At 51.0% G+C, this 22,088-nt stretch overlaps 1 protein-coding gene across 1 annotated transcript in view; it reads left to right on the top strand.

The window, feature by feature from the left end:
* The first annotated feature begins 9,960 nt into the window (after positions 1–9,960).
* Positions 9,961–22,088, top strand: part of SLC12A5 (solute carrier family 12 member 5) — a 117,853-nt gene continuing 105,725 nt past the window's right edge. Inside the window, exon 1 of the mRNA XM_079978974.1 lies at positions 9,961–10,099. Within this exon, the coding sequence (XP_079835100.1) occupies positions 9,976–10,099 (124 nt within the window). The 5' untranslated portion in view covers positions 9,961–9,975. The remainder of the gene's footprint in view (positions 10,100–22,088) is intronic.

The following is a 22,088-nucleotide window of genomic DNA, read 5'->3' as shown; positions in this document are numbered from 1 at the left end:
ATTAAAGCCTCTAATCCAATAAGTCTCTCCCGATGCTTCCGTGGGTCAGAGGCGGCTGTCTCAATTGATCGTCTCATCTCATCCAGGAGATGAATGGATGCCAGGCATTGTAAAAGGATGGATCGTTTAGAAACAGCGAGATGCTGGCATTCTGCAACTGATCTGTCCATAGGCTCAGGACAGGCTCAGGTGTGCTCTGTCGCTCTGGCCAGCGGGACCGAAGGACAGCCCTTTATCCTGCAGAAACCCATCTCCACAGGGCATGGGGGGGGGGCCTTTCCTGCAAAGGAAGCTGCCTCACCTCAATTTCTCGCCTAAGAAACATGCAACGCTTCACCCAACCATTTGTGGTTGTTTAGTCGTTTACTCGTGTCCGCCTCTTCGTGACCCCCTGGACCAGAGCACGCCAGGCCCTCCTGTCTTCCACTGCCTCCTGCAGTTTGGTCAAACTCATGCTGGTAGCTTCGAGAACACTGTCCCACCATCTCGTCCTCTGTCGTCCCCTTCTCCTTGTACCCTCCATCTTTCCCAACATCAGGGTCTTTTCCAGGGAGTCTTCTCTTCTCATGAGGTGGCCAAAGTATAGGAGCCTCAGCTTCAGGATCTGTCCTTCCAGTGAGCACTCAGGGCTGATTTCCTTCAGAACGGATAAGTTTGATCACCCAACCATACAAAATCAAATGTAGGGGTGTTTTGTGAGCAGTGAGGCAATAATTAGGATGCAAAACAGAGCAGATTTATTTATTTGTTTCATTAGATAAAAGTTATACACCAGTTGATTGCAAAACGAAAGCAAAACCTCAAAGAGGTTTACAAAAAAAAAAGCAAGAAAAATGTACAACAATAGTTTAGAAAACAAAAATAACTACTTTATTATTTATATTATGCCCATTTGGCTGGGTTTCCCCAGCCGCTCTGGTTTAAAGAATATATAAAAACATCATAAAACATCAAGTGTTAAAAACCTCCCAATACAGGGCTGCCTTCAGATGTCTTATAAAAGTTGTGTACGTAGTTCTTTATTGCTTGACATCTGAAGGGAGGACATTCCGCAGGGAGGGCACCACCACCGAGAAGGCCCTCTGCCTGGTTCCCTGCAACTTTGCTTCTCACAGTGAGGGAACAAGCAGAAGACTCCCAGAGGAGGACCTCAGTGTCTGGGCTGAGCAATGGGGGGTGGAGACACTCCTTCAGGTATACAAAATAGTATGAAAATAAAAAAGTAGTAAAACAGCTTAAACTTCACATCAGTTTTCTAGGCCTCTGGATAGGCTTGTCTAAACAAGAATGTTTTTAGCAGGCAGCAAAAAGAATACCTTGAAGGCAGCTGCTTAATATCACTAAGCAGGGAGTTCCAAAGTGTAGATGCTGCCACACTAAGCGATCAAGTTTTTACAAATGTGGAATGGGTGTTACCTGGCACCGGTAGCGGTGCCCATTCTGCTGGTTTTGTGAGCTGGAGGCGGCTTCCACAGGCTCCTGCCTCTGCCCCAACTAACTGGGTGGTTTTTCAGGTGCCACAGGAATGTTCAGCTGCCTGGTTGCTTTGTGACAACCGGCTGTCAAGGCAGCCCTGTGGTCCTGTGTTGTGGTGATGCTTGCATAGCCTTGTTCAGCTCCTCTGGGCTCCCAGCAACAAAAATAAGAGACCACAAAGGCAAGACGACACTTTGGGAGAGACACACTTGGGGGGGGGGGTGAGTATGCAAATCCCCTGTTGGAACAAATAATTCAGCCGCTGAGATGTTTTTTTCACCTTACAGCTGTATCTCGGAAGTCAAACGGAATCCGTTGGAATCTGTTCCGGAAGTCCCTTCGACTTCCAAAACATTCAGAAACCAAAGTGTGGCTTCTAATTGGCTGCAGAAAGCTCCTGCAGCCAATCGGAAGCTGCAGAAGCCACCCAGGACGTTCGGCTTCTGAAAATAGTTTGCAAACCAGAATAGTCACTTCCGGGTTTGCGGCGTTTGGGAACCAAAACATTTGAGAACTAAGCTGTTTGACTTCCAAGGTATGACTGTACTTCTGCTCAATATTGAATAGCAAGAATACTGAAACTATGCAAAACTATCTTGGCAAAATACAAAGACCATAAAAGAAGAATTAAAAGTACAATGAAACAGGGCCGGTTATTATTATTATTATTATTATTATTATTATTATTATTATTATGAATATACCACCCTATACTCAGAGGTCTCAGGGAGGTTTTTAAAATAGCAGCAGCAACAGCAACAGCAAAATAAGCATACAATATACTTGTCCTTGCCACTGAGTGCAGCTGAGCACCAAATGCCTGGTCATATTTTATTTTATTTTATTAAATTTCTGCCCTGCCTTTCCTCATCCTAAAGAAGCCCAGGGCAGCAAACAACAGCTAGCAAAGCAAAACCACTCAAAATTAATAAAAGAACATTTAAGACATTCATAAAGATTAAGGTGGTCTAAAAATGTCCCAAAAGATTAAGAATGTCTAAAAACATTTCAAAACAAATAAATAGGAAGGGATGTCATGGGGTGGGGGGTGGGGGCAAAGCTAATCTCCAGTGGGGAGTCCCAGAGACAGCCTCTGAGGAGCCCAGAAGAAGCAGCGCACACCCTGCCTCCTTGGTGCCACCCTCCCAAAGACCTCACCCACAACACCACAAGCAGGAACCCCCCCCCCAGCAGTGTAGTGTTTAGAGCTGAGTCCTGGGAGACCAAGGGTTCGAATCCCCCACTTAGCCATGAGGCTCACAGGGTGAGACATTGGGGGCCAGTCACTGTCTTCTTTCAGCAGAGCCTACCTCTCAGGGTTGTTGTGGGAATTGAAATAAAAAATTTAAGGTGATATAATAATAATAATAATAATAATAATAATAATAATAAATAAATAAATAAATAAAAAATAAATTTTATTTATATCCCGCCCTCCCCAGCCGAAGCCGGGCTCAGGGCAGCTAACAACACTAAAACAGTGCAACATTATAAAAACATTATAAAAATTAATTAAAATCAAAATTGATGGCAACCGTAAACTAAAGTTTTGTAAAGATTGCCAAAGGAGGGAGTCAGGCTGCGCCCTGACCAAAGGCCTGGTGGAACAGCTCTGTCTTGCAGGCACTGTGGAAAGATGTCAAGTCTTGTGACAGAGCGTTCCACCAGGTTGGAGCCACAGCCGAAAAAGCCCTGGCTCTAGTTGAGGCCAGCCTAACCTCTCTGAGGCCTGGGATCTTCAAGATGTTTTTGTTTGCAGACCGTAAGTTCCTCTGTGGGGCATACCAGGAGAGGCGGTCCCGTGGGTACAAGGGTCCTAGGCCGTATAGGGCTTTGAAGGTTAAAACCAGCACCTTAAACCTGATCCTGTACTCCACCGGGAGCCAGTGCAGCTGGTATAGCACCGGATGAATGTGATCTCTAAGCGAGGACCCCGTAAGGAGTCTCGCTGCGGCATTCTGCACCCGCTGGAGTTTCTGGGTCAGTCTCAAGGGCAGCCCCACGTAGAGCGAGTTACAATAATCCAGTCTGGAGGTGACCGTCGCGTGGATCACAGTGGCTAGGTCAGGGCAAGAGAGGTAAGGAGCCAACTGCTTAGCTTGGCGGAGATGAAAAAATGCCGCCTTTGTTATAGCTGCAATCTGCGCCTCCATGGAGAGGGAGGTATCAAAGATTACACGCAAACTCTTAACGGACGGTGCTGGCACTAATTGCACCCCCGCAAGAGATGGGAGTTGCCCCCTCAATCCCATATCGCCCCGTCCCAGCCAGAGGACCTCTGTCTTCGAAGGATTTAACTTCAACCGGCTCCCACATAACCATCCAGCCACAGCTTCCAAGCATCTGATCAGTGTGTCTGGGGCCGAGTCAGGATGGCCATCCATCAACAGATAGAGTTGGGTGTCATCAGCATACTGATGGCAGCCCAGCCCAAAACTCCAGACAAGCTGGGCAAGGGGGCGCATAAAGATGTTAAAAAGCATCGGGGAGAGTATTGCACCCTGGGGCACTCCACACACCAAGGAGTGGCGGGATGACAATTCCCCCCCAAGCGCCACCCTCTGTCCCCGACCAGAGAGAAACGAGCGCAGCCATTGAAGGACTGTGCCCTGGATCCCCACGTCGGCAAGGCGGTGGTCCAGGAGTTCGTGATCGACCATGTCGAAGGCTGCTGACAGGTCTAGAAGAATCAGCAGCCCCGACCTGCCTCGATCCAGCTGCCTGCGGAGATCATCTGTTAGGGCGACCAGAGCCGTCTCGGTCCCATGACCAGCGCGGAAGCCGGACTGGAATGGATCCAGAGCCGACGTTTCATCCAGAAACCTACCAAGCTGTTCAGCAACCGCTCTCTCAATCACCTTACCCAGGAATGGAAGATTCGAAACCGGGCGGTAATTGGATAGATCTAAGGGATCTAATGATGTTTTCTTTAAGAGCGGACGCACCACTGCCTCCTTCAGTTCCCCTGGGAATGTCCCCGTGCCAAGGGACAAATTGATGATATCCCCCAGGGGGCCCTGTACCTCGTCTGGACATGCTCTAATCAGCCAGGACGGGCACGGGTCGAGAGGACAAGTGGTGGGCTTTCCAGCTCGGAGGAATCTGTCCACATCGGCTGGGGATATCCGGTCAAAGTGGTCCAATACTGGACCCGAGGACAGTCGAGGGGCCTCCAGTTCCTTTATTGTATCCAAACTGGCAGGGAGGTCATGGCGGAGCAACAGGACCTTCTCCGCAAAAAAGCTTGCAAATGCCTCACAGCTGTGTGTCAAATTGTTATTTAAATTTGGCTGTCCTTCGAGGGACATTAAAGACCGAATTATACTAAACAATTGTGCCGGGCGAGAGCTAGCGGATGCAATGGAGGCCGAGGAGTAGGACTTCTTAGCGGCCTTCACTGCCATCTCGTAGGTTTTCATAAAAACCCTATAAGATGTTCTTGAAGCTCTGTCACGGGCACCCTGCCATACTCGCTCTAGCCGTCTGAGGTCCCGCTTCATTTTCCGGAGCTCCTCGGTAAACCAGGGAGCCCGGTTTCTGCGGGGTCGCAGAGGGCGCTTAGGTGCGATCTCATTGATGGCTGCCAGGAGCTGGGTATTCCAGGCCTCAACAAGCTCAGTCAATGAGTCGCCAGGGGGGGAAAGGTCCCGCAAGGCTTGGCGGAATCTATCAGGGTCCATCAGCCTCTGCGGGCGAGCCCAAATTGGCTCGCCACCCAAGCAGGGTGGGGGTGGAACATCAATCCTGGCTTTCAGAGTGTAGTGATCAGACCATGGCACCTTCATCGAAGGAAACATGATCACATCTATACCAACGCCAAAAATCAAATCCAGCGTGTGGCCTGCTTGATGTGTGGGGCCCGAAACAAACTGGGAGAGCCCTAGTGTCGCCATGGAAGACACCAGGTCCAGAGCCTGTGAGGAGGGAGTGGCATCAGCATGGAAGTTGAAGTCCCCCAATACCAATAGGTTAGGGAACTCCAAGGCCCAGCCGGCCACCGCCTCCAGCAGGCCTGACAGGGTGGCTGCTGGTGCGCTAGGTGGCCGGTACACCAGCCAGACAGCCAAGCTCACCTCGGAGCCCCACACTAGGCCAACACATTCAATGCCGGGGATCGATGGTGATGGTAGAGCCCTGAAAGAACAATCTTCCCGGATTAATAATGCCACCCCTCCCCCCCGGCCCACAGTCCGCGACTGGTGGAGGATGGAGAAACCCGGGGGCGCCATCTCTCGTAAGGTAACAGTATCCCCTTCGCGCACCCAGGTCTCCATCACACATGCCAGGTCAACCCCCTGCGAGGTGAAGAAATCTCGCAGGGTGGCGGTTTTGTTGCCTATAGACCTGGCATTGCACAACACCAGTGAAGGAGGTGAGTAATCCTTGCTCACCCTACCCTCGTCTCTCGGGATGGGGCGCAGATTGGAAGGGGTACGAGCATATCCGTATCTCGATCCCCTTCGCCTATGACATCTGCCCCCACCGCCATACCTCCCTCGCCCCTCCACAGTAGGAATCCCAAGCCTCATACTCGCCTCCCTTTACAGAATATAAAAGCAAACAAACAAAAAACAATTACACCAAAACAAAACCAATCCCCACCCCACTCAACAACCACCCCACCCCAACCCAAAATAAAACAAAAAAAATAAAAATACATGGATAAAAACCGCTGTTAACGTGGTACAACAAAGTAAAAAGTAAAAACACTTTTAAAACACTTTAAAATATATAAAAACATTTAAACATTTGCTGCAGCAGCACCAGTGTCCTTAAAGTTGTGGCGGTGGTGAGTGTGGGCCCCGCCCCCCGGGCCCAAGGTGGAGAATGGGCTTGCGGGGGAAGAGCCCTCCCCACAAACGCACGGCAGAGCGGCAGCAGCAATGTCCCGAGGCCTCCTTGGAGCCTTATATGCTGAGGTGGAGTATGGGGCCCGTCCCCAAGCCCAAGGTGGAGAATGGGCTTGCGGGGGAAGAGCCCTCCCCACAAACGCACGGCAGAGCGGCAGCAGCAATGTCCCGAGGCCTCCTTGGAGCCTTATATGCTGAGGTGGAGTATGGGGCCCGTCCCCAGGCCCAAGGTGGAGAATGGGCTTGCAGGGGGAGCGGTCCTCCCCACAAACTCACGGCAGAGCGTGATACATATATATAATGTTCATAACTGTATATATAAACCACATGTCTGAAACCCCACAGAAAAAGTCCTGAAACTGTTAAGTTGTGGGTTGACATAGCAGACGACACAGCGATTTCTCCAAGTAGCTCTTTATTTTGTAAGCTGGAATAGAACTGACTGCAAACAGCTCAGCCGGCCTGCTTTTATAGGCAGCCGGCTGTCAACATTGTAGCAACAACAGCCCAGCGTTTCCCGCCTAAAATAACTGACGTGGACCTGAGTGAAAACTATCTACAGACCTGAGTGAAAACTATATACAGTATCCCCCTGCTGGCCCAGGGTGAAACTTCACTACATAACAGAAACCATTTTGTCCCTCCCAAGTTGACCTCAAATATTTCTCTGCAAGGTCGAAGGAAAACAGAAAAGCCTCCCCATTGTCTTTTCGTTCACAAATCCTGTCTTAAGGGTATGTCTGTGTATGAATAGGGTGAGCCTGTGACCTGGCTCAGGAGCTAAGTATTTATCATTACAAAAAACTGGCCAGGCTCCCCAGGGTATCCAATCAAGTAAGCATTAACAGGTAACCTGCCAGACAGGAGGTAAACAATGCACTCAGATTTCTGTTGTAGACCCCTCTTCTGTGATGTAGGTATGATGTGTCTGGGGGGTGGTCTTGAGCTATACCCCTTTTCTGTGATGTATGTATGATGTAAGGAGGCGTGGTCTTGAGCTCCAGGGGAGGGAATTTAAAATGTCTATATAAGGGCAGGCACACCTTTGTTTGGGGTCCTCCTCCTTTCCTGTGTGTGAGGAGGTGTGAGGGCTTAAGAGCTGCTTTGCTTCTCCATATTCTCTGGTTGGCCTCTCTTATTTTCTACAAAAGGACTCTATAAGGGCTCTTGTGTCCCCCATAAGGGAATAAGGGCAGATTTTTGTTTTTTACAGAATTAAAACGCAGAAGCCATGCAGGCCACCTTCAGCTCCTTGGAGAAAACGGTGAGAATTCAAAGCAATAAACAAGTAGGCAAATAGAGCTCAGGCGGGGAGGGGAGGATGGAGAGCCGCTCCTTGAGCCCGCATCTCACCTGCCCCCCAACCCCCCCTAGCAGAGGGAGCGCGAGGGCCTCGATTCTGCCTCTTTGGAGACCCAGTGGCGTCCAGAGGTTCCTCCTCCCCCTCCTTATCTGGAGGTGCGAGACTGACCTGGGGGGGGGGGGGGAGGGAGATGCGGGGAGGAGAGAGAGCAGCCTGGGCTGGAGAACAAAAAGGACAAAAGCGGCGCGCACGCGGAGGACCCCCCCCCTCTTCCTCTTCCTCGCCGAGAGATGGCAGAATCCGGCAGCTGCAGCGGAGCCCCCCGCTCGTGCCAGGCCAGAAGGGGCTCCCGGCTGGGGAAGGGTCCTCGGGGCTGGGCGGCGGAGCCCCGGCCGGGCGCGCATCTCCGGGCAGGGCTGGGGGAGATTCAAGAGTCTTGAACCCCGGAGAGCCGCTGCTGCCGGTCAGTGCAGACTGCACTGAGCAACATGGACCTGTCTTAGTGAAATTTCTTGCAAGGCTCTACCTCGTCTGTTGCTCCTTGCATTTCCCACTAATAATAATAATAATAATAATAATAATAATAATAATAATAATTTATAACCCGCCCTCCCCGGCCAGAGTCAGGCTCAGAGCAACAAACACCAATAAAATCACAGTAAAAACATAATAGGGAAAAAAAACCAATTTAAAATACAGGTTAAAATGCAGTTTAAAATGCAGCCTCATTTTAAAAGTAGCCCATAGATCAAGACCATAAGGGGAGGGAAACATAAGGGTCAGACTGAGTCTAAACCAAAGGCCAGGCGGAACAGCTCTGACACAGGGCCCTGGTCTCTTGTGACAGAGCTTTCCACCAAGTCGGGGCCAGGACCTGACAAGGCCCTGGCCCTGGTTGAGACCAGTCTAACCTCCTTGCAACTTGGACCCCCGTCATTTGTGAACCTTAAGGTCCTCCGCGGGACATACCAGGAGAGGCTGTCCAGTTGGTACGAGGGTCCTAGGCCACATAGGGCTTTAAAGGTCAAAACCAGCACCTTCAACCTGACCCTGGACTCCACTGGGAGCCAGTGCAGTTGGTAAAGCTTCCTGCTGCACCCTCGGCTTCTCCTTCTCCTTTGGGTAGTGATAAAGTGGGATATCAAATCCAAACTCTTCTTCTTCCCGCTACATGACCCTTCCTGGCCTCAAAGTTAGGCATCAAACACTCCACTTTCTTCTCTGCCCCTTCCTCTGGTTAGTCGGTGCTGATGAGTATGAGGAACAGGGCCTTCTCGGTGGTGGGGCCTGCATGATGGAATGGCTTCCAGCAGAAAACTTTAGCGCTCCTTTTTCAGCTGCAATCCTAGGCACATTTCCCTCAGAATAAACCCCACGGAGAAAGCTGCAAACAGCTGCAATTGGACTAGATGTCCCTTGGGGTCCCATCCAAGGGTACGATTCTGATTCTTAGTAGCAAGCTATTTAAACTCAACTATTTGAGCACAAGCCTCTCTCTATCCTGGCAAAAGTGGTACTGAGAATCAGTGTGGTGTAATGGTTAGAGTAGGGGTAGTCAGTCTTTTTATCCCTACCGCCCACTAATGCATCTTTCTTGAGGGTAAAATTTCCTTACCACCCACCAGCTCTCAATGGAAGGATGCAGCTTGTGCCTTGGAAACCCTACGGCCCGCCTAGAATTCTGAAACGCCCACTAGTGGGCGGTAGGGACCAGGTGGACAACCCCTGGGTTAGAGGGTCAGACTGGGAGAGAGCAGGGTTCAAATTCTGCCCCCTTGCCCTGGGTCATATGAAGCTCGCTGGTCATCTTGGGTCCTGCCTTCTCTCAGGCTACACCCACCTCAGAGGGTTGTCTTTGTGGGGATTAAAAGGGGAGGGGGAGAACCACGAGCTCCTCGGAGGAAAAGGTGAAATATAAGCGCAATAAATGAATGAATAAATAAATAAATAAATAAATAAATCCATCCATCCATCCATCCATCCATCCGAGGGATGGGTGTGTCTGCCCCCTCCCCAACCTCAAGAATTGGCCTCGCCCTCTCCGGAGCCTCCTCCTGACGCATCTCGTGGCAGTGAGTTCCGCAGGTGAAGAGCGTGCTTGGTGACGTAGACCTTCGCCCCAACAGCATCTCCTCCTCGCGCGCCCCTTCTCTCTTTTTCTCCGCGGAAAAAGGAGGCGCTAGGACCGCGCCGCCCCGCGCTCGCCGCCGCCGCCGCCCGCCGGAGCCTCCGCACCCTCGGCGGGAGCAGCATCCGCGCCCCGGACAGGCGGGCGGGCAGGCAGGCGGGCAGGCAAGCACTTGTGGCGGAGCGGCGCCGAGCCCCAGCCCGGCCCGGCCCGCGGCCATGAGCCGCCGCTTCACGGTCACCGCCGGCGAGGAGCCGCGCCCGGGCACCGCGGCAGCAAGCGGAGGCGGCGACGGAGGAGGAGCAGAAGCCCCCCCGCCGCTGGGCAGCAACAGCGGGCAAGGTAAGGGCGCGCCCCCGACGACCCCGCAAAAAGAAAAAAAAAAAAACCCCGAGGGAGAAGAGGGAGAACGGAGGAGGGGGGCTGCTTCTGCCCCCCCCAAGGGCTCGTGCCCCCACCCCCAGAAAGGTGGGTCAAGTTGGGGAGGGGGCCAGGCCGGGCCAGGCCAGGTGCCCTCCCCTATACCCCAATGCGGGAGGAAGAAGAGCGGGGATACCCGCCGCTTACGCCCTCCCCGTCTCGAGGGCTGGTGCGCCCCCCGCCAGGGGAGGGGAAAGTGGGGAGGGGGCTGGGCCAGGTCAGGTGCTTCTCTCCCCCCACCCCACCCCGGTCCGCCTCTGGACTGGACCCCGGGGGCGGGACGGAGGGAGGCGCGCCGGGTGGGTCGCCCGTCGAGCGAGGCTTTCGTGCCCCGAGGCAGCGGCTCCTCCATCCATCTCGGCTGGCTTTGTCTCCGAGAGGGGAGAGGGGAGAGGGGGCTGCTGCTGCCGCCGCCGCCGCCGCCATGCCCCACCGGGCGCTTTCCCGGAGCCGCGCGGCGAGGACGTGGCCGGCACGCCCCCCTGGCCGAGCCCGGCTGCCCGACGGGGCGGGCGGCGGAGGCTCCGGGTGCCTGTAGTGGCCGGCAGAGATTGGAGAGGCTCCGGGACGCGGGGGCTGCCCGGACCCCCTCACTGGGTGGTGGGCGGATTGCTGCTGCCCCCTCCCCCGGGAGTCCCCGCTAACCGTCCCCCCCCCCCCGCTCCCCTGCGCGCCGCGCTGGCTGGCCCGTCCCGGCTGCGCTTCCTTCCGGCTCCCGTTACCGGCGCGCATCGATCGTGGAAATCCAAGCCAGGCAGCCGCTTCAGCACTTGCCCGCCTCGACCTTCTCTCCCCCAGGAAAGGGCAAGTGGCTGCTTGGCTGGCGGGCAAGGCGGAGGGAGGCGCGCGCTGGCACCCGGGCGCGGTTGGAAGGGTACCCCAGGGTCATCTAGTCCAACCCCTGGAATGCAGGGGGGAAGGGGGGGGAGGCGGAGGACCTAGTGGTTAATTCCTAGAATAGGTGCGGTGATGGTGTCCTCCAAGGCCCTTTCTAGCCAGCCTTTGACCTGGAGTGCGCTCTGCACCTGCTCAGAGAGGTGTTGTGTGTGTCGCGGCTGTTGGTGTTGTAGGACCAAGAACATCCTGGGGTTGGGCTCTCTTCTTGTGGAGGGGTGTGAGCTGCAATTTACCCCCTTCTGGGGCTTCCTGCCTTTTCCCACCCTCATCTCCCCCACCTGTGCTATTCTGGGATGGCTGGGAGGGGGACTCCTGCAAAGGGTTTCAGGGCTGCTGCTGGAGGAAGCAGGATGCAGAATACCGGGGACAGAATACCTCAGGTATTAATCTCAGGGTCGTGGTTGGGGAAAGATTCCTACACTGCAGGGGGTTGGACTAGATGACCCTCGGGGTCCCTTCCAACTCCACCATCCTAAGATTCTAACAAGCAGCACCTGCCTGGAGGAGGCCCTTGGCTGCTCAGGCTCAGGGAGCCCTGGAACCCGCCAAGAAGCTCCAAAGTGTTTAGTGAGGTTTCTTATTGAAGTTTACAATCTATTCCCGAGGAGCTAGGTGTCATACTTTGGCCTCGCAACAACCCTATGAGGTAGGAAAGACAGAGAGAGAGAGGGGGGGGCAACTTTTCCAGTGCCCCTTATGGCAAAGGCTCCCTTTGAACTCAGATTTCCTACAGCTAAAAAGCAGCGCTCCGCCCACAGCACCACGCTGCCTCTCTTCAGCAGCATCCTTTGTTGACAAATTCCCCTCTCCTCCTCAGCTGGCGGGCGGGTAATTGAGTTTTTGCCTGCTGAGCTATAGATCTGAGCTAGCCACCTAGCACCTCGAGGCGAAGTTTGAAATCTTAAAAAAGGGGGTGACCAGAGGTCTTGCAAAGGGTCTCTCTGCTTTTAAGTGATGAGCTCTGCTTTAGCAAAGTATATTCTGATTACACCACAAGCCTTGTTCTTGCAAAGAGTCACAGAAAGCAACTGTGAAGGCAAAATTGGGCAGAGCAAAGGCAAGTTGGGGGTATCCGACTGCGGGTCACGAGGGCAAGGAGGCGGTTTGGGGCATCTGCTGCCCTAAAGTGTGAGGCTGGCCTTTAGCCGAGATGGCTTCAGAACAGCCTTTGCCAACTGGGTGCCCACTGCCCACCCAGATGTTGGGGTGTGGGATGCCGGGACTCCTGGGAGATGTAGTCTGAAACATCTGGGGGAAAACTAGGTGTGTGAAGGCAGCCTCTGAGCATCAGAAGAGACCTGCAGTTGCTGGATCGGGTCCAAAGGCCACAATTTAAGGAGGATATGGAGAATTTGGAAGGTGTGCAGAGGAGGGCGACCAAGATGACTGAGAGTCTGGGAACTAAGCCTTATGAGGAGCGGTTGAAGGAGCGGGGGATGTTCAGCCTGGAAAAGAGGAGATATGAGAGCCATCTTCCAATATCTCAAGAACAGTCACATGGAAGAGGGAACAAGCTTGTTTTCTGTTGCTCCAGAGGGCAGGACTCGAACCAGTGGCTTCAAGTTACAAGGAAGGAGATTCTGTTGGAACATATGGAAAAACGTTTTGAGGGTAAGAGCTGTTCAGTGGTGGGACAGACTCAGAAGGTGGTGGACTCTCTTTCCCTGGAGATTTTTAAGAAGAGGGCAGATGGCCAACGGGAGGGATTCTCCAGCTGCGATTCCTGCATTACAGGGGGTTGGACTAGATGACCCTCGGGGTCCCTTCCAATTCTACAGTCCTGTGATTTTATGAAAAGAGGGCTAGGCAAATTCATGGGGGGGGGGGGCTATGCAGAGCTACTAGCCAGGATGACTCTGCTCTCTCCTCCACGGCTGGCGGCAGTGATGCTTCTGGACAACGCTCACTGGTTTCCCCCAACAAGCATCTGGTTGGCCACTGTAAGAACATGTGTGGGGTCCCTCTAGACTGGGGGGTGGGTGGGGTTTTTGTTTTATTTTGGTGTGTTCTGCAACATTGGTGCAAGAATGGTGCTTTTTTTTAAAATAATATTTATTAAAGATTTTCAAATATAACAGAAAAAGAAAAACATCCAAATTTAAAACCTAATTTTCATTGGCATCCTTCCAGGACTTCCCCTCCCCTCCCCCTCTTGTATTCCAATTCTTTCAAATAGATTCAACAAATTCTTACCCCAAATTTTAAAATTATTTATCATTGACCCAATTTAAAAAATATTTTCCCATCCCCTAAAATCGACCTGTTCCCTTCCACGACTTCCCCTCTTTAATATGCAATACAGATTAAAATAAACAGAAAAATAGAAAAAAGAATAAAATGTAATTTAACACCCTTTGGATTCCAAATTTCCCTCCCCCCTTTCCCGGTTGCGTTCCCAATGTCCGTCAATATCTACTGTCATCCTGGAGCTCCCACATCTAAACCACAGTCCTCCACCAGTCCGCTTTGCCGTCTTTTTATTAGTCTTTGCCGTCTTTTGGTCATCTTTGATTTCACATGTCCAATCTTGGAAGGAGTCTATCTTCCAACTTTGTCCAGTTCTTGTTATTCTTGTTGTTCTTGTTGTTCTCTCTCCTCCTCTCTTTTTTTTCCCCCCTGCTCTCCTGCACAAATGTTCTAATTCCAAAAAGCTTCTAATTCCTCTGCAGAGGCTTTGTTATTCAGGAACAAAACATTACGTCAAGTCCATTCCATTCTTCAATAGATAAATCTATTGTCTCCTTTAGTGTGTAGACCTCTGTAGACAAAATAGTGTTCCATTTCTGCAGTTTCCCAGGAGATAAAAAGTCCTATTCAAATTCGATGCCAACAATACTTGTAGTGTCCCACAGCTCCTCTAGAGGGATTATAGTAGCTCAGTTTCCTTCCCGATCACACCCAACAGTCAAAGTAACTTATTATTCCTTGTTTTAAACAATTTATATCCAATTTGTAACAAATGTGACCAGCAAAGTCCTCGTAACAAAGTTCTCTTTTTGTTCTTCCGCTTTGACAGCTCCTTTGACAGCTGTCAAAACCTCTATTTCTCCTCTCCCAGCGCTCTTAAGGATCGCTCCCGGGGTTTCGGGGGGGGGGGTGCCTTTTAATTCACATTCCACTTTTCTCCTCCAGCCCAGTCTTATAATTTTCCATCGCGAAGTTAATAATTTTATCAAAAAAAGGTTGCACTCGATCTTAGTTGTCAAATCCTTTGCTTTAGCTCCTCTACAACAGGGGGGAGGCTGACTTCCTTTTTGCACCTCCCCCGCTCGCTCCGAATTTAAAAAGAATTTCCCCCCTTTTTTAATCCAAGTTCCAATTACTCACGGGTTATTCTTTTAAAGTCCAAATTTTCAATGGAAGAAGTCAGCGCTCTCCGTCGAATGGCATGCGGCTTCGCTGGGCAGGGGAAGCGGAAGACTCACAGCACCCCCCCGTCACCCGCTCCGCAGCCTTTAAAAAGGCTCCTTCGCGGGTCAGGGGGGACGCAAACGGTGCCCGCCGAGTCACCATGCCCATGGGTTTCAGTGCCCATGGTTTTTGAGGGTCCCCGCGTCGCCGGCGCGGTAGAACCCAGCCCCTGCCGAGCAGGCTCCCTCTGGAGCTCGGAGGGAGTCCGCCATTCGGCGATGGCGCCAACCCGGAAGACGCAAGACTGGTGCTTTTGTGGTGTACAGTCATACCTCGGGGTTGAAGTAACTTTGGGATAAGTATTTTCGAGTTGCACGCTGCAGTGGCCCAGAAGTAATGGAGCGTGTTACCTCCAGGTTTCACTGCTCGCACATGCGCAAACGGCCAAAATGACATCACCCGCATGCGCGGAAGCGGCGAATCGTGACCCGCAGACGCAGGTTGCGTTCGCTTGTGGATGCGGACGGGGCTCCGGAACGGATCCCGTTTGCATCCAGAAGTACCACTGCATCTAAACCAGGGGTAGGCAAACTAAGGCCTGGGGGCCGGATGCAGCCCAATTGCCTTCTGAATCCGGCCCACAGATAGTCCAGGAATCAGCATGTTTTTACATGAGTAGAATGTGTCCTTTTATTTAAAATGCATCTCTGGGTTATTTGTGGGGCATAGGAATACATTCGTATTTCCCCCCCAAAATATAGTCTGGCCCCCCACAAGGTCTGAGGGACGGTGGACCGGCCCACAGCTGAAAAAGGTTGCTGACCCCTGATCTAAACCGTCCACACGCCATTTGTCTCTATAGGAATTGTTCTGCAATGCTTCCCCATTATTCCAGCCCTCTTGACACCTGGAGGGGCAGACTTCTGCTCTAGCGCAACCGAAACAAGACAGACCCCCTTTCCCTGAACACTTCCAGTGTGAAAACTTATGGCATTTCGGAAGGAAGCTACTGATTAGAGACGGAGGAGTATCACTCCTCACAAAACATTTGTGGCACTATTGAAAAGGGGTCGTGTATCACTGCCCGAATGCTACCATGAGCAGAAAAGGTCACAACTGCACAATAAAATAGCACTATTTATAATAGAAGCATAGAGTTGCAAGGAACCCTCAGTGGTCATCTAGTCCAGCCCCCTGCCATGCAGGAATCTCAACCAAAGTATCCCTGACAGATGACCATCCAACCTCTGCTAAAAAATCTCCCAAGGAAGGAGAGCCCACCTTCTCCCGAGGGAGACAGTTCCACTGTCCAAAGTTCTTCCTAGTTTCTTGTAGCTTTCAGAAAGTCCAACCCCTTTCTTGTAACTTGAAGCCACTGGTTCGAGTCCTACCCTCAGAGCAGGGGAAAACTCCCTCTTCCATGTGACAGCCTCTCAGATATTTGAAGATGGCTCTCAGTCTCCTCTTTTCATAGAACCATAGAATCATAGAGTTGGAAGAGACCACAAGGGCCATCGAGTCCAACCCCCTGCCAAGCAGGAAACACCATCAGAGCACTCCTGACATATGGTTGTCAAGCCTCTGTTTAAAGACCTCCAAAGAAGGAGACGCCACCACACTCCTTGGCAGCAAATTCCACTGTCAAACAGCTCTTACTGTCAGGAAGTTCTTCCTAATGTTTAGGTGGAATCTTCTTTCTTGTAGTTTGGAGCCATTGCTCCGTGTCCGCTTCTCTGGAGCAGCAGAAAACAACCTTTCTCCCTCCTCTATGTGACATCCTTTTATATATTTGAACATGGCTATCATATCACCCCTTAACCTCCTCTTCTCCAGGCTAAACATGCCCAGCTCCCTTAGCCGTTCCTCATAAGGCATCGTTTCCAGGCCTTTGACCATTTTGGTTGCCCTCCTCTGGACACGTTCCAGTTTGTCAGTGTCCTTCTTGAACTGTGGTGCCCAGAACTGGACACAGTACTCCAGGTGAGGTCTGACCAGAGCAGAATACAGTGGCATTATTACTTCCCTTGATCTAGATGCTATACTCCTATTGATGCAGCCCAGAATTGCATTGGCTTTTTTAGCTGCCACGTCACACTGTTGGCTCATGTCAAGTTTGTGGTCAACCAAGACTCCTAGATCCTTTTCACATGTACTGCTCTCAAGCCAGGTGTCACCCATCTTGTATTTGTGCCTTTCCAGGCTAAACACACCCACCTCCTTCAACTGTTCCTCATCAGGCCTTGTTTCCAGACCCATGATCATCTTGGTTTCCCCTCTTGGCACACCTTCCAGTTTGTCAACATCCTTCTTAAACTGTGCTGCCCAGAACTGGACACAGAACTCCAGGTGTGGTCTGAGGAAGGCAGAAGAGAGTGGGACTATGACTTCTTCCCTTGATCTGGACACTAGACTTCTGTTGACGAAGCACAGAATAGCATTAGCTTTTTTTGCTGCTGCGTCACATTGTTGACTTGTGTTAAGCTTGTGGTACTAAGATCCTTTTTACATGTACAGTGATACCTCGGGTTAAGAACTTAATTCATTCTGGAGGTCTGTTCTTAACCTGAAACTCTTCTTAACCTGAGGTACCACTTTAGCTAATGAGGCCTCCCACTGCCGCTATGCCACTTCCACACGATTTCTGTTCTCATCCTGAAGCAAAGTTCTTAACCCGAGGTACTATTTCTGGGTTAGCAGAGTCTGTAACCTGAAGCGCCTGTAACCCAAGGTACCACTGTACTGCTATCAAGCCAGGTGCCCCCCCCCATCTTATATTTGTGCCCCTGGTTCTTCCTGCCTAAATGCAGAACCTGACATTTGTCCCTAATTGGTGTGATAGTGCAGCCCTTCCTAGCTTTGGAACAAACACCTGAAATTTTAAAGCAAAACCTCAGTCTTGACTGAATCCTGAACAGGTGGACTCAAACTTGCTTGGGTATCCTAGTTCAGCTGCTACACTTCTTCTCCCGTTTCTGTGATGCTATTAAATAGCTGACTTATCTGTTCCAGGAGGGGAGGGCCTGGCTCCACTGATGGGGCTGGAGTGCCTTTGAAGGTTATCTCCAGGCCCCTCCCTCCCTCCCTTGCTTGGCCCTTATCTCCCAGGGAGCTGAATTTAGCAACTGGCTTCCTGCCTTCCAGCCTGCTGTGTGATGGAGAGGATGCCCCATTGAATGACTTGGCTAGGATCAGGGCTCCAGTTACTGCCTTTCTCCAGATGTTGCAATCCTGAGATAAAGAGAAGATGGAAGCAGAGTTCCCCCCCCACACACAGAGGTATGGGGAGAATGCGGAGGAGAAGAGGTGGGGGTATTGTGGATGCGCATTTACCTTTCATCTCTCCCCCCCCCCATGTGTGAAACTACAAGAGACAGACTTTTGATTTCAGCACAGAGATAGGTCTCTCCCTTCCAGTCCTCTCTCTCTCTGTGAAAGCAAGTGAGGTGGGAGGGGCTGTAATTTTGTGGTAGAGCATCTACTTCCTGTGGGGAAGGTCCCAGGTTCAAGACCCCTGCCTGATATCCTCAGGGCCTGCTGCCAGCCAGTGCTGGAAATGCGGGTTAGGGGGTCCAATGGCCTGACTCAGTGTAAGGTACGGTAACCAAGTTCTACAGGAGTTTCAAGGAAAATATTTAAGATACTTCTCTAAGTGACATTTTGCTTTTCCCAGTCACCAACCAGACATCCAGAGATCTCCATGTGGTTACAAAGCACACGTTGTTGTTGTTGTTGTTGTTGTTTAGTCATTTAGTCATGTCCGCCTCTTCGTGACCCCCTGGACCAGAGCACACCAGGCCATCCTGTCTTCCACTGCCACCCACAGTTTGGTCAGACTCATGTTTGTAGCTTCGAGAACACTGTCCCACCATCTCGTCCTCTGTCATCCCCTTCTCCTTGTGCCCTCCATCTTTCCCAACATCAGGGTCTTTTCCAGGGAGTCTTCTCTTCTCATGAGGTGGCCAAAGTATTGGAGCCTCAGCTTCACGATCTGTCCTTCCAGTGAGCACTCAGGGCTTATTTCCTTCAGAATGGAGAGGTTTGATCTCCTTGCAGTCCATGGGACTCTCAAGAGTCTCCTCCAGCACCAGAATTCAAAAGCATCCATTCTTCGGCGATCAGCCTTCTTTATGGTCCAGCTCTCACTTCCATACATCACTACTGGGAAAACCAGAGCTTTGACTATATGGACCTTTGTTGGCAAAACACACCTGGAGCCTGGCTAATTTCTAATATTGAGCAGGACCCAAATCCTACTATGACCTCTCTGCTTTTCCTCTTGCATTGTGATAAGGAAAAATCCTGGTGTGCGGATTTACTCCACTGTCCAGCTTGACCAGGTGCCACTCCCCGCGGGTCTCTGGTCAGCAAATGAAGGAGTCTCCAGCCAAGTTAGAAGAAGCAAACAGTAGTCAGCTGACCTGATCTTTATTTGTTGTTGCAACAAGGTTCAAACAGACAAAGAAAAGAGTAGGAACCCCAAGCATGGGGTTGTGTGAAATTTTAAGACCTCTTCCCATTTCCCATAATACATTTTCCAACAGCATCATCGATACATCACAAATATGTCACAAAGTCAGATTGTTTGGCATGTAGAAACATGAGCCCATCACCCACCCCTGTCAATAACCCCACCTCCAGACACCTTTTAACCTCTTCCCCAAAGAACAATAAGAGTATTTACACATCCCGCTAGCTGCAAGCCTTTCCTGTGCTTCTCCTTTGAAAGTATCAGGATTCAATCCACCATCCTGATGGGCTTCTGTCTGGAGTAATTGCTGCCCTTGATAGCCTCCTGCCTCCTATTGTGCGGCTAACTTCACACCTTGTGGAGGGGGAAGGAGTTTGTGACCTTATCCTTACGGGATTATGGAGTCAGGGGGAGCCCTGGATTCCCCTCTTCCAGAGGAGTCATTAGCCCTTGGAACCAAGGAAATCCGTCAAACCATTGAATTTTGGCAATTATTTGATTCTATATTGGATAGTCAGAGGAAACAGTACAATTCATGGTATCTGCTTTGCTTCAATTTTATAGACTGCTTTTCTGAGCCTCTTTGCTGTTGTGCATGGAAGGTGCCTGTGTCAACGGTCACTGTCCTGGCCTTAGTTAGAGGCTGTGGTGGGGACTTGGGGTTTGGGAGTCATTTAACTGTCTCCCCCCATTCCTGCTTTTAACAATTGGCAGGAGATATGAGGCAGGATATTAGGGACGCGGGATATTAGGGACACGGGTGGAGCTGTGGGTTAAACCACAGAGCCTAGGACTTGCCAAACAGAAGGTCGGCGGTTTGAATCCCCGCGACGGGGTGAGCTTCCATTGCTCAGTCCCTGCTCCTGCCAACCTAGCAGTTCGAAAGCACGTCCAAGTGCAAGTAGATAAATAGGTACTGCTCCGGCGGGAAGGTAAACGGCGTTTCCGTGTGCTGCTCTGGTTCACCAGAAGCAGTTTAGTCCTGCTGGCCACATGACCCGGAAGCTGTACGCCAGCTCCCTCGGCCAGTAAAGCGAGATGAGCACCGCAACCCCAGAGTCGGCCATGACTGGACCTAATGGTCAGGGGTCCCTTTACCTTTACCAGAATTCTACCTACCAAAGAAGTGAGGAAGTGAGGCTGGCTCCCTCTAGTGGCAGCAAGTCCACACTGCCTGCAAGTACTTGCCATGTTGTCTTCATCTCCAGAAAGCAGAATGGTCTAAACTCCTTATGGGTCTACTTGGAGTAGAAGTAAGACTGGATACAACCCATGAGATTTGCTTTTCCCATAGCTGCTTGCCCAAATGCTGAGGGCACTTGAAAGGCACATTCCCTGAGGGGCAGCAGAGCCTTTAGCCCCGTGAAGACTCAGCCTTTCCTCTGTTGTGGCCCTCCTCCTGGGTGCTCTCTGCAGAACCAGGACCCTGAGCTATCCCTGCAGGCTTGTAATACGCTCATATTTATTCACACAGTTATTTACAGACTGCTCTTCATACAAAATATTAGGGTGTTGCACAGGGAGATCCACAAATCCCCAAAAATAAAAAAATCATAGCAACCATACAGCAGAATCATAAAAACGACGGGCTCATCTAAAAATTTTATAAACTGCTGAATAGGCCTATCAGTGTAGAAAAAGTCATTAAGAGATGTCTGCAAATTAGGAGTAAGGATGTTTCTGCTTAGTATTTTAATTGCTAACACTTTATAATATATTTGCTCTTCTTAGGTTTGTTTTTGCCCTATTATTTTTCTGTAGGTGGCTGGGGAAACCCAGTCAGATGGGTGGGTCTAAAGAATAAAAGTACAGTGGCACCTCAGGTTACATACGCTTCAGGTTACAGACTCTGCTTACCCAGAAATATTACCTCGGGTTAAGAACTTTGCTTCAGGATGAGAACAGAAATTGCGCGGCAGCAGCGGGAGGCCCCATTAGCTAAAGTGGTGCTTCAGGTTAAGAACAGTTTCAGGTTAAGAGTGGACCTCCGGAACGAATTAAGTTCTTAACCCGAGGTACCACTGTAGTATTATTATTATTATTATTATTATTATTATTATTAGCCTTAACTATTTGTTTATTACAGGAAAGTGAGATTAACATTTATATCTCCTGCCCCAGTCCTGTACCTGCTGCTTCCTCCCGTGTTTCCTTTGGAACAACTTTTGCTTGGCAGGGAGGGCAAAGAGGTCCAAACAGGTGGCATTTCATTCCGAGTGGAGGAATGCTGGGCACGGAGCTCCCTCTAGTGGCCAAAGGTTTTGTCTGTCTTTTGCAAAGGTTGCTCCTGACAGCCGTTTCTCAGACTGTGATTTGTATAGTGGTGCAGATAGGTAAAGGTGAAGGGACCCCTGACCATTAGGTCCAGTCGTGGCCGACTCTGGGGTTGAGCGCTCATCTTGCTTTATTGGCCGAGGGAGCCGGTGTACAGCTTCCGGGTCATGTGGCAAGCAGGACTAAGCCGCTTCTGGCAAACCAGAGCAGCACACAGAAATGCCGTTTACCTTCCCGCCGGAGTGGTACCTATTTATCTACTTGCACTTGGATGTGCTTTCGAACTGCTAGGTTGGCAGGAGCAGGGACTCAGCAACGGGAGCTCACCCCGTTGCGGGGATTCGAACCACCAACCTTCTGATCGGCAAGTCCTAGGCTCTGTGGGTTAACCCACAGCGCCACCCACATCCCTTCCTGTTTTCCTTAGCGATCACAAATTTTGGGACATTCATTTGCCCATTAGTTTCACACTGAGCAGGGCTGATGTAATTCCAGTCAACATGACCCGATTGTATATATCTGTGAAGGGAAATGAAATCTTCATAATATTGCAAGGGTTAAAAAGGTAAAGGGACTCCTGACCATTAGGTCCAGTCGTGGCTGACTCTGGGGAGCTCACCCCATCGCAGGGATTCGAACCGCTGACCTTCTGATCGGCAAGTCCTAGGCTCTGTGGTTTAACAGATACCTGGGCCCAAAATACCTGGTGCACGAAGCACCTCCTGGGAAAGGCGCTGCCCTGTCATGTTTTGCCACCATGTGTCTAGCATGGTGAGCAGTGAATGAAAGAGCAGGGCTCTGCCTCGGAGGTGGACGTCTTGCAGAAGTGCATAGTCCACACTTGACATGATGCCTGGCCGGGGAGGGGGCAGGGGGGTTGGGAGGGATTGAATATCTGCTCCAAAGGACCAGTGGTTCCAT

This window comes from Podarcis cretensis (assembly GCF_951804945.1).
Source record: "Podarcis cretensis genome assembly, chromosome: 6".
Classification (NCBI taxonomy): Eukaryota; Metazoa; Chordata; class Lepidosauria; order Squamata; family Lacertidae; genus Podarcis; species Podarcis cretensis.
Note: the sequence above shows the minus strand (reverse complement) of the source record. Positions and strands in the feature narration are given on the sequence as shown.